We start from the raw sequence: 11,987 nt of genomic DNA, 5'->3' as shown, positions 1-11,987 counted from the left end.
CCTACACGAACATACCACTTACCAGAAATAAATATAAACATCTGGGGAATCATGGGAGGATTTATATAATCCTGTTGAAATCACTAAATGTTTTCATTTTCTGCTATTTTAGGCTGCAGGAGGAGAAGATGAAGCTTCAGCTGAATCTGACTGTCCAGTTTTTGCTAAAACAAGGACAAGTGGAATTGGAAAGTACTGAGATCCCAGACTACACTGATGCCATTCTCATTTATAAGAGTGTTATTGAAGAACTGAATTGCTCTATCATGGTAATTTACATTATGCTAAGGAAATTTAGCTTTTTAAACAAATGTATTGTCCTTCAGGGGCTTTGCTTTTTCTCCAGTTTGACATCTAGTTTCAATTCTTTACTACACACCAGTAGACTCAGTTGCAATCTAGAAGCTTTTAAGAATTCTCTTACCATGATGTAAAGACTGCAATACAGACTGCTTTCTTGGTGTTTGATCAATGCAATTCAGATCAATGAAATGGCAACTGTTTTTAGACACACCATCACTTACACACGCGCTGTAAATAGAAAATGCTAATATCCTGGGCACCAGCCCGAAAATTCCCTCCAGGCAAACTTATAGTCAAGTTAAGAAGCATCTGAACATTAAGATTTAAAAATACACTTTTCTATGTAAAGTGAAATCGGTGATCCTACTTAAAACAGTTTTTCATTAAACATCCCTTTTTTAGGCATTCTAGCTGTACAAAAATTGCTTCTTACTGCTACTGACTGCACAAAGCCTTCAGTAACAACTGCAAATTCCTTATACAGAGCAAGGCTGTATTTTGTAGAGCTAAGATGCCTTGACATTCTTATAAAAGATAAAAAGATGGTGAGAGAGAGGTTAGTTTTAATTTTATTCATCTCCTTCTATGATCCAAGGCTGTGGCACAGAGCATAAAAGGGAAAATTCCACAAAAGATAACCATTGCACACGATTTGGAAAGAGACTGCAGTGTAGTATGTTTTCCTTACTAAAATTGTAACTTTGGAAGGTTGTCCATCTTGTTGCAAACAATTATTCCATATTTTGTAGAGTGTGTTGCTTAAGATTAATCTATTTTTTTCAGGCGCAAGCAGAAAAAAAAATTGCTAGTATGGTGCAATGTAAAGACTTCTCTAAAGGGATATTTCAGCTGGAATGGGAACACAAGAAAATGAGAATGCAGATAGAAGATCTGAAGCAGAAGGCTCAGGATATTGTAACACTACCTATTTCAAAAGATCGCCAGCTAGTGAGTTACTTTGATTTATAATTTGACTGCAGAAAATGTCGCTGCCTGTACCTGTAAGATCATTTATACCTCCATAGTCTCTTACTGCTATGGAGAAACCCGATGCCTAGTAGGTCAACAATTCAGCTCTTAAAGGGAAGTTTTACTCTTGAGCTTGATCAATAATGAAGTTCTTAGGGATGTTCAGGTGTAAATGAAGGCAAGCGTTTCAAATTTGGCACTGAGAGCAAGGAATTGGGATTTTTGCAGTCACAAGGAACAGATTAAATCAAGCGCCCTAACTTCAAGTGAAAGGTCTGAGGTGCCCCCATCTGGTATTTCACAGAAATACCGTAACTTTTGCTCAGTACACATAGATCGAGCGTTCCTACAGGAGCCTCGCTGAGCCCCCGGTTGCCTTTTGTTGGCCCAGCAGCAAAACGACAGGGAAATTGTCTCCCATGCCTGGCAGGCAAGAGGCAGCAGCTGGCCAGGAGGTCAGCACCCACACAGCTTTGAACAAGCCTAGCTGGCAGGTCAGAAAACACAGGTAAAGGTTGTGGGAGAGAGCCAGAGATACCAGTGGGAGAGGAGCAAGAAGAAAGGTTGTAGGGCCAGCCTGGAGGTATTGCAGTATGGGATGTAGAGGACCGCAGGAAGAGCTGATGGTTTTGTGGCAATGAGGTGAGGGGCATAAATGTTTAAAGTAAGGGATGTTGGAGGAGGGGTAGGCTGGAGATATTGCAGTGTGGAGAGCTATAAAGCACAGAGAAAATGAAGAATGCTGGAGAGCAGGGAAGGAAATTGCAATTCAATCAAAAGATTAAAAGAAATTCTAAAAGACATGTTATGCTTAGGCTTTATTTGTTTTGTTGCTCTCCAAACTGCTTGTTCACTTCTGAATCACAGCCAAGGGAGTTCTGTAACTAACACAAAACAGCTTTCCAAAGAGATGTGACACCACACTGAAAAGTTCTTGTACCAAATATATCACCAGCATTGCCATTAGCTCAAACTTCATTTAAATTGACGACCAGGACTGTTGCCTTTCAGAGAGAATTGGACTTTCCCACAGCAAAGTTATATACCAGTTTAATTAGAATTTGAATGCTCTAAGGGGGTTGACTTCATTTTTTGAGTAGAAATGTGGAGTTAGTAGGAAAGACAAGGCAACAAGAGACCCCACCAATAGGAACAGCAGGTGGCTTGCATAAATGTGTGCAGGCAAGGACCTGAGAGCCCCTGGAATGAACGCTATAATGAAGCAGTGTGTGAAAGCAGTTTCGTGCTGTAGGCAAGGAGCCTGCAGGGTTAGAAGAGCTGGCTACTCTTCTTTACCTGTGACTTTGGTGGGACTGTACTTTGGAAGGATTAATCTACATCTACAGAAATCTATCTACTGCCCATTATGGGTCATTTGGCTTTTTTTACCATTTGTCATTTGATAAGGAGATATTTTAGTATGCCCAAGAAAAGATCTTGAATAAATTCTCTGAAACCTGAATTACTATGCAGATATAAGAACTATAAAACAAGTAAGAATTACTAGGAAGCCACTTGACAGAAAATAATCACTTTCTTTTTCGGCCTAAAGACAGACTGTATGGCACTTTGGCCTCCAGCAGTGTTAGCTTAGACTACCTCATAAGCAAAAGTATAGCTTGGGGGTTTTTTGACAACCTTACAACGAATTTGATTGGTCTTTGTTTCCATTAACACATAATAGATAACATTCTTTTTTAACGGCTGTACAGTCTAGTGTTCACACAGCATCCAAGAATATCTATCTTTACCACGTCAATTTAGATCCCTTGTAAGCCTTTCCACTGTGCAGAATTCTATTTTTTTGAGTTTTACGTAGTATGATTGTTTTTACAGAAGTGTGGAATTATTGAGAACAAAAGGCTTAATAAGATGGTTCCTTTTTGGTTTTTATTCTTCAGTTCCTAACTGTGCTGAACTACGACAGCCGCATCGCCCACCACATTTCAGCGATGGAGCAGACTCTTGGCATCATGGATAAGGTAAATCCTAAATGAACCACCACATCTGAGAGACACATCCTTAGTTTAAATGCGACTCCTCTCTTTCATTAGCAAGAGATGTTTGTAAGCAATAAGTGCAATTGATACAGGCAGGCTAACTCAAGGGCTGTTGGAGATAGCCATAACAGCACGCACAGATGAATATATATATCCATGGATGTATTCACAGAATCAGCTGGCTGGAAGGGACCTTTAAGATCATCGAGTCCAACCGTTCACCCTGCACGGCCAGGGTCCCTAAACCATGTCCCTGAGCACCACATCAACATGGCTTTTTATTCACTTGGCTTTCCATAGTTTCTTCAGCTTGTGCTGAGCTGTCTACAGCAGCAGTTCCCTGAGGTTCTTGGAAGCAGTCATCCATGGATTGCCACAAAGATCAACCCTACAGAGAGAAATCTACTTGCTTTGTTACAGAAATTAAATGCTTTGCTTCCTGAACATCTGAATACAGATCTGCTTTCTACTTCTTACACAGCATTGCCTATAAAAGTCACTCTTCCATTTCTAATGAAGCACTTTTCTAGTCTTCACTGCTTAGTATTTCTCTCCAGGAGCACCAGCTTGTTCATAATATTGCTACACCCCATATTCAAACTAACAGAGATACAACAATCTGATTTGCTGGCTCCCTCATCTACTTCAACATTCAAATTACAATTTTCCTTGTTTTTAAAGTAATTCCACTAGATTTTCTCCAGGTTGCTTTAGCTGGCATCAATCTCTTCCTCTTCTTCAAGCTTTATATTTATCCTGTCCCTTTACAGCCCATCCGGCAGTTTCAGCTCAACAACCCTTTCTTCAGCAGCTACTAGCAGCCAACAGTGGTCTCAACTCCCTGATTCCATTGACTTCCTTTCCTCCCTTTGCTTTTCAATGTATCTCTCTCCTTGACCCATACTGCTTTCTTCTTTATCTGCTACTTATATTAGAACCCCATGAAGTGTACTAGGACACCACGTGTATGAAAGACCTATAGGAAGTAAAGCCAGAATGTGCTACTCCTCAAATCAAAGTAAATGAAAGTTTACTGAGCTACGCTGCAGTGCTTAAGATTATAGGTTTCCACCATGAGTTTTCTGAAGAGCTTTTGTATAATCCCATGTATTTGCTTTATTTATTTGGAAATGGACAGCTGCACAAGAAGAATGTGAAAACCCGTCAGAAAAGAATTAAAGAGTTGGAGAAGTGCATCATTATAAAAGACAACGAAAACTACGGACTCAGCCTGGAGCTGAAAGAGATGCTTGTCTCTGTTTCGGAAAGGAGGCATATATTTGAGGCAGCTGGTGAGTCACAGTAATGCACTTTAAGTCACACGCAGAGAACGTTCAGAAAGTATCTCCGAGGCTAGATAGTCCTGTTCTCCACCAGCTAAGGGGCAAGGAGCGCCTATTTATTACTGTATGCACACTATTTTCTACCACAACAATATAACATTGTTTACTTAAGAGCATACCTAGACATTGCTGCTCTTGTAACCAAAATTAATTGACTAAATTGCTGAAACTATTTAAGTCAAAAAATTAGTCATTAATACCTTCATTAGGCAATATGCTTTCATTCTTTCTCAGAACTGTTCAATCCACTTCTTTCTACCCATTCAAAGGAACAGAGGGAGTAGCGTGAAGCTGGGAAGGGTATTCATTGTGAGATCTTTCCAGTAGTAAAACAGATTTTCAAAACAGTGGGTACTTGCTAGAAACTAAAGGAAGCATTCCCAGTACCTATTTGAAACGTTTTGCTTTATTCAGGACTATAAAGACTCTTAAGAACAACTGTGAGCCTTTTTTTAAAATGCTTGCCTATTTTGTCTAGAACTTGGCATAACCCCAGGACAGGTGCAATAGAGGTGTAGACTACGCATCCCTGACAAGTACAGGCTTACCCTTGTATTTTCTATTTTGTAGACACACAGCGTGTTTCTGAGATTGCAAAGCAACGTTACCGAGAGATTTTGAAGCAGAAACACCTACAGGGTCTCATAAAGGAACACAAAAAACAGTTTGAAATTCTTCAGGCAGAATGTGAAAGATTGAGGTCAAGAACATTCCCTATTCTTTAAAAATCAGGGTCCAGGTTTACATATAATACCATGGTCTTGCCTAAGAGAAAGAGCTTGGACAACAACCTTTTTTCTCTGAACTTTTCTTTCCACCAACTATTTCTTCTGTAATATTTTTAAAAACTTGTTTGAAAGATGCATGTTTGTCTGGTTTGTACATTTTATACCTAGTCTTATCCCCATTTTATTTCAGTTAATGAGATTTGCTTCTGCTGTTTTGAGCATATAAACCATGTACCCTTTGTTTTCTGTAATGAGCTGTAAGAAATTGCAGACTGAGAGAAGAAAAGGTGCTTTTGTATATCCTTAGTCTGCAACATGCAACTATGGAACAATTTGAAGGTGAAGTACTGCAAGAAATCTATGAACTTCTATCTGCTGAAATTCATGTCTGTGGCTTTGACTTCATTTATGCTTTTTAAAATATTTTCACACCTGTGAGGGCACAGGCATAGGTTGCTGAGAAAAATGAAGGTATGCTTTGGCATGACCACGTGTGCTACCTGGCCCAGTCCCTAAAGACACTGCAGCTTATGATAGTGTAATTACTTACAGCCACCAGTAGCTGTGGCTGCAGCCATTGGCAGGAGCACAGGAAGACCTGAAATAGTTGCTGCTATCTCCTACCCCCTCACACTGATAGGCAGTCTGTTCTGCTGCCAGATGTCTTCAAGACAGCTAAGAAAGATAAAGAACCCCTGATAAAATTAGCTACTGCTGGAGACTGCTCTACCTACTCTGGCATTCTCACCCATTTTTATTTCCCTTTCATGATATGTGTCAGTACCTCTCCTTTCATAAATTCACATAAAATCTAAATTCACTCCACAGAGAGTATTAATAGCTTTGATACCTTGGTTTAACAAAATTCTACACTTGTAAGAAAACCTACTTCTGCTGTGATCTTGTACACCACCTCGGTTTTTGCTTTACCATCTTTAACTGGGGCCTGCACAGATTCTAATTACATCTCCATTCTTCTTGCAAGACTTTCTACTTCCTGCTGAACCCTCCATAGAAGCCATACAATTCGAAGTTTGCCAAGGAGCTCAGGGAAGAGAATCACTCCTTCACCAGGCACCATCTTTTACTAAAGAGGCAGAAGAAATAGTGCCTGCTGAAACCTCCATAGAAGCCATACAATTCGAAGTTTGCCAAGGAGCTCAGGGAAGAGAATCACTCCTTCACCAGGCACCATCTTTTACTAAAGAGGCAGAAGAAATAGTGTCTTCATACCCAAAGGGGGATTAGCAATAAAGGCTGTTCTTCATTAACTCTCTGTGGACAGCAACAATCAGTATTCTGAAGGGCAAGTTACAGATTTAAGCCTAATGAGCCCTATCACTGGTAAAAGAAAACACAAAATGGCACCTGTAAACAGAACAGTTAAGGTATAACCCATAAAGAATGTGATCATCTACAAAACAATATTCCTAACAGGAAGTGGTGTAGATGAAGATTCATGAATTGTTACACCTGACGAGCAGTGGTTTTCAGGAGAATAAAAGCAGACAGAAGTCACCACACTATATGCATAGGCCATGATGAGAAATAAGCAATTTCAAGTAAAGATAAAAAAGCATTTTAAAAAAGACAACATTTATTGGAGGATAAATGAAATGCTGAGGTTTTATTTGCTTTACAATGCTACATTTGAAGCACTCCCATTAGACAAGGCCTTGTTTTCTTCATTTATTTGAAGAGAAAAAACATCTTGGCTCTCACATGAAGTAGCAGATGAGACAGATGCAGGCTGCAATTTTCTTGCCTGCCTTTCTCTTATCTCAGGCTGTGGCAGAATGCTTAAGAGACAACCTCCCCAAAGACAACTGTCTGGAAATTATAGCATTATGGCACATTTCCCCTCTGCAATAATTAAAGCTATTGAGAACAACTCATCGCAGCTTCAGAATATTAACAACATGAAAATTAGTTATCTTTAACTTGCAGAATGCTGTCATTAACTGACCAGCAGCAGGAAGACACTGTAAAATGGGGATGTATCTATGAACAAAAAACTAAACTCTTCCCCATGTAAACATCAACAGAAATGACAATTAAATTGAGTTCATTATTTCAAGACAAATAACCACGCAAAGATTGATCAAAGAATGGACTGCCTTCAACGTGTTACAAGTATGACTTGATTTCATTCTATTTTTATTAAACAACGCTGTGCTGATCAAGTTAAGTTTTCCAGAACAGCACTTTCCATTAAGTAATGCCTTTTACAGTGCCTACTGTATCTAAGTACATCGCTTCACAAGTATTTACTGAGAAAACCTCCTCACCTCAAGGCATGAAGTCTGATCAACACTTATGTGATCAGAATTCATTTGGTCTTTTATGCTTTTGTGTGTGTAATTGAAAGCTTTGCACCTGTAGATTACGCATCTACAAAATCTTCTTCGGTTCTGCTGTAGTGCAGTAGCTGGTCTTCCAATCCAAAAGTATCTATCAGCTGAGTGAGACTCACTTTCTTGCCATCTGCAGAGAAGGCTGACTGTAGTTCATAGAGCATCAGCTGGGTACTATTTCTCCACTTCGCTATCAGAGCCTGCAGTTCAGACAGGTTGTTCTGAAATTGGGACAAAACAAAACAAAAATCTGTCATTTGCTGACATTAGCTTTTTGATACCCTGCAGATCTATTTTTATAAAACACCTTTAACTGAGACAATGCACAAACACCACACAGAGAAAAGTCAGTATTGTTGCTTAGATTAATAAATGAGGATTACACTATGAATTCCACTTCATGAAATTACTTTAAAGTGCTTTTTCAGAGGTTCCATTTGCCTCACCTTAGAGCGATACATCTTAACCAGTTTGAGCCTCCGAAGTAGTTCTTCCTTTTCTTGCACTTGTTTCACCAGCTTTACTTTTTCTTCCAGAGGCTGTTGCTGACTAAGCTCAACCTGTAGCATATCAGAATTCTCCACTGATCCACAGAGACCACTCTCCTGTGAGGAGCTTTCAAAACACATATGTTTGGTGCCATTTCTTTCCAGGTTTTCAGATCCATCTCGTAATCTGGAACAATCTGTACTTGCCTTTGGCAGGCACCCTTTGTCAGCATCAGCACAGTCTTTTTCTTCAGTGTCTATTTTGAGCCGCTTTGCCACTGTGAAATGAGCGTTAAACGAACGTCTTGTTTTCCTTAATCGCTCCCTCAGAGCTGCACTCATTGGCTAAAAAAACCAAAATAAAATATAACAGAAGAATCACAATAATCTAGTTTTTGATGAAATCACTAAGAACTCTTTAGCCTGGTTATTATTTACATGGAATATGTCATATATGTAAAGATCATTGTAAAGCCAGACTTCCTAAAGATTTGAACAAAGTTAACTTCTTCCTCTCACATGTATTTGCACGCACAGCTGCAAGAAAGCTGTACCTCTCCATTTTCTATGAGCAAATCTCACCCAATCTTTGTGCAGAAAATACATGGTATATTCCAACTTGGCTGATTTTATTCCATCAAGTTTCTTTTCCCACCCCTGCTTTAATGAAGATTAGGGTGGTGGTTTTTCACTGTTCCATCCCACCACACTTTCTGTATTTAGTGCTAGTATAAAACTTCTGTGTTTGAAAGTATTAGATGTTATCTGTATCATTGACTTGATCATGCTTTGAGATCCTTCACCAGTTAGCATCTAAAAAGTTATTTTTTGTCTTCAAAATAAGTTAACAATTATTTGTTATAATATGTGTCTAATATTTTTACCTGTGAAGATATACTAAAATATGGGAGAGGGATTAGTTAAGGAACACTTGTAAACTAGCCCTGTGCTGCACAGGTCCAGATGCTGAGTGACAGCATCACCATACCGCATGCTAGGATGAACACCACAGCAGAGCTTAGCATTACGGAGAACACACAAACCGAAAGCAGTGTACTTGTCCAAGTGCAAGCAGAAGTCACAGAAAGTCACTCTGCATACACAGCAACCGGAGAACTAGGATTTGAGAATGCTGAAGATGACAGATTAAAAAAACAAACGAGAACAAAACCCACCACAAACCCTAAACAGTATTTAGATTTATTCCTATGGCATTTGGGCTATACTGCTTCATCACTTTGTGTTCACAGCAAACATCTGCACACTCAGAGCAAGGTCACCAAGCAGCACGTTCCTTACCTGGACAGCCTAGCAGCTTTGGCCTTCCAGACTTCCAACTACTTGTTGATTTCACAAGCATTTTTTGTTACTACAGGGAGTCACATTATTGGAATAACAACAATATTCTCATACCTGTTTCCCTGAACTAGTCCCCTGCAGAGCTGCTGTCCCAGAATCCTTTGGAGTATGACACAAAGATGGCAATTTATCAAGCACTGGTTCTTCCATCTTGAGACAGATAGCAGTTTCTGTTAAAAGACCAAATGAATTATGTATGGGGCGATACTCACCTGATTACAATGAGCCACGTACCAGAAATGAGTAAAAAGCTCTTAAAAGTAATACTAAGGCTTCTTTTCTAATTGTTCAAAAAGGACATCTGTAGAAGTTACACAACTGTTCCATGTGCTACACAGTGTCTTGCTTTGTGAATGGCTTTTCTTCAAGAGGATGAATAAAAGGTACAAACTGGTATAACCAATTTAATCACTTACTATGAATTTTGTATATTATTTTCCACTCACTCCATAAAGCTCTATAGATTTTTTTCTTCAAAGATGAAAAATATTGTAAAAAGTCGTACAGGTATTCTCCATTGTATTTGTTTCTATCTGATACCCTCTTTCGAGTGGAAAAAAGGAGCAAGACAACCTAGGAAGCAACTGAACCTCTTACAGTATGTCTATAAAGCCAAAGTCAGATCCTGCAACATCGAACTCATCACTCCAAACAAACCGTATTTTCTTAGCCTGAATGACCCTTACTGCTTGACTGCCTCAAAGGAGTAATCCTTACTGGGCCAGGTTGGGAAGAACCAGTCCTTTCATTTATCTACATCCCAAGTAGTGATAAAAGGATTGTTGAGAGCCATGAGATTTTTATTGTCCACATATCTTTTCTATAAAACAAAATAATTGGGTACCCAGGTCTGTGAAAATAATCCACTGTCTCATTTGATCCTTCTGGAGATGCCGCTTAAAAAAGTAATTACTCACAGAAGTAGAATTTTATATTAAAAGCAAGCATCCCCAGTTTGCTCAGAAAAGCACCTTAATTAAAATGGTAAGTCATCCCTCCCAGCATGTGCCAACTTCAGATTGATTTGGCAATGTTTAACTTAGTTTAGCACTTGTGAACCACCTGCTAATGACCAAAATGCAGCTGGAAAATCATCAGCTGCACCTCTGTTTACCTGCAAATTGCAATTAGGACTTCCAAAACAGAAGCTGCTTAAAAATAAAATCCTACAAACAAGTCACTAGGCAACATGATATTGGCACAAGGTGCTTCCTCTTCAGAGAGGAAACAGAACTTCAGTATGCCAAAGCTTTCCGAACTCAGCAACCCTGGTGTTCGTGGCTCTACACCATGGGACACAGGTGTAGTGTGTTATCTTACAAGTCAACATTGCCCCCCAGTTGTTCAAAATTCAACATATGGTATTCTATTTAAAACACCCAGACTTCAGCAAAGATAGTCTAGTGAATTGGTTATTTTAGCAATCTGTCAATTAAAGAGATTGCTAAAATCTATTTAATTGACAGCAGCGTCCATTAAGTATAAAGCAAGTTATGACTTATTTAATGTAACCAAGAGCCTAGAAAGAGCTACATCATGCCTACGTATACAGTAGGTCACAAACATAATGCACTTTACTAAGCAGCAAACTCATTTCAAGCCTAAAAGCCAGCTTCAACAAACTTCAACTTTTTAAAAAAAAAAAAATCCTGTGGCTCTCTGCCTTTACATTCTAAAGCAGATTATTTGTCTTCAAATGACCCTGACTACAATACTTTTTCCAGGGGTTCACTTATGCTGTTACTTTAACTCTCTGTTTGGCAGCACATTCGTATAGGTCTTCTGCACTTTGAAAATCTTTCCCAACATCTCAGCCTAAAAATCCTTCACATTTTCAAGCAGAGATGTTATTTATCACACAGGAAAATAATTCTGACCAGGGAAACTTCGGCCAGGAGAAGAAAAGACAATTTTGGACTTCAGTACTTACATGATTTTGCACTTGGGCCAAGTCTCTGGTGCTACACGCCTATTTTCCTGCGCACAGCTGCATTATGAACAGCACGCACTCCTAGGCTCTCCTCTCACCAGCCTCAGGTTCTCTCAGCACTCAGTAGCGGTAACTCTCCCCTAGCTGCCTTCCCACCCTGCAGAGAGGCAGGAAGGCGGCTGGGCAGCCCACCCGCGGAGCCCAGGAGCTGTTTCCGAGGGGATGCACCCTGAAAGGCGAAGAGGCACCCCAGAAACGGCACACAGCAGAGACTCGCAGCGCAACCACAGTCCGCAGAGGCTGCTCCCACGCCGGGGAGCGAGGGGAGGCCCCTCCGGGAGCACAAAGCCCCCCGCGCTAACGGGACCCAGCCCGCCCTAGGAGCCGGGACCAGGGGCGAAGGAAGGAGGCAACCCGGAGGGACCTCCTCCTCTACCCCAACTTTGCTAAGCCGTGAAAAACAGAACCCACTTCCCCTCGGGCAGCAGGGAGAGAAACCGAGCAGCAAGAACC

At 40.1% G+C, this 11,987-nt stretch overlaps 2 protein-coding genes across 2 annotated transcripts in view; one reads left to right on the top strand and one right to left on the bottom strand.

The window, feature by feature from the left end:
* CFAP43 (cilia and flagella associated protein 43) overlaps nucleotides 1-5,340 on the top strand; it is a 49,139-nt gene extending 43,799 nt beyond the window's left edge. The window contains exons 33-37 of the mRNA XM_010138759.1: nucleotides 113-269; nucleotides 1,087-1,251; nucleotides 3,174-3,254; nucleotides 4,411-4,564; nucleotides 5,186-5,340. Of these exons, the coding sequence (XP_010137061.1) occupies nucleotides 113-269; nucleotides 1,087-1,251; nucleotides 3,174-3,254; nucleotides 4,411-4,564; nucleotides 5,186-5,340 (712 nt within the window). The remainder of the gene's footprint in view (nucleotides 1-112; nucleotides 270-1,086; nucleotides 1,252-3,173; nucleotides 3,255-4,410; nucleotides 4,565-5,185) is intronic.
* A 2,386-nt stretch (nucleotides 5,341-7,726) lies between these two features.
* SFR1 (SWI5-dependent recombination repair 1) lies at nucleotides 7,727-9,694 on the bottom strand. Its single transcript, XM_010138649.1, has 3 exons — nucleotides 9,599-9,694; nucleotides 8,144-8,530; nucleotides 7,727-7,918 (listed from the first exon to the last, which is right to left on the bottom strand). Exons 1-3 carry the CDS (start codon nucleotides 9,692-9,694, stop codon nucleotides 7,727-7,729), a joined length of 675 nt encoding a protein of 224 aa, XP_010136951.1.
* Between the last annotated feature and the right edge of the window lie 2,293 nt (nucleotides 9,695-11,987).

The sequence above is a fragment of the Buceros rhinoceros genome, unplaced genomic scaffold (assembly GCF_000710305.1).
Source record: "Buceros rhinoceros silvestris isolate BGI_N320 unplaced genomic scaffold, ASM71030v1 scaffold10750, whole genome shotgun sequence".
Lineage (NCBI taxonomy): Eukaryota > Metazoa > Chordata > Aves > Bucerotiformes > Bucerotidae > Buceros > Buceros rhinoceros.
This window is presented reverse-complemented; position numbering and strand designations above follow the sequence as displayed.

Excerpts from the sequence above, each read along its gene's own strand:
- SFR1 (XM_010138649.1), bottom strand. The coding sequence starts at position 9,694 with ATGGAAGAACCAGTGCTTGATAAATTGCCATCTTTGTGTCATACTCCA. Across the intron at positions 8,531-9,598 it reads GGACTAGTTCAGGGAAACAG|CCAATGAGTGCAGCTCTGAG; the intron begins GTATGAGAATAT and ends TGGTTTTTTTAG. Across the intron at positions 7,919-8,143 it reads TTAAGATGTATCGCTCTAAG|AACAACCTGTCTGAACTGCA; the intron begins GTGAGGCAAATG and ends TCCCAATTTCAG.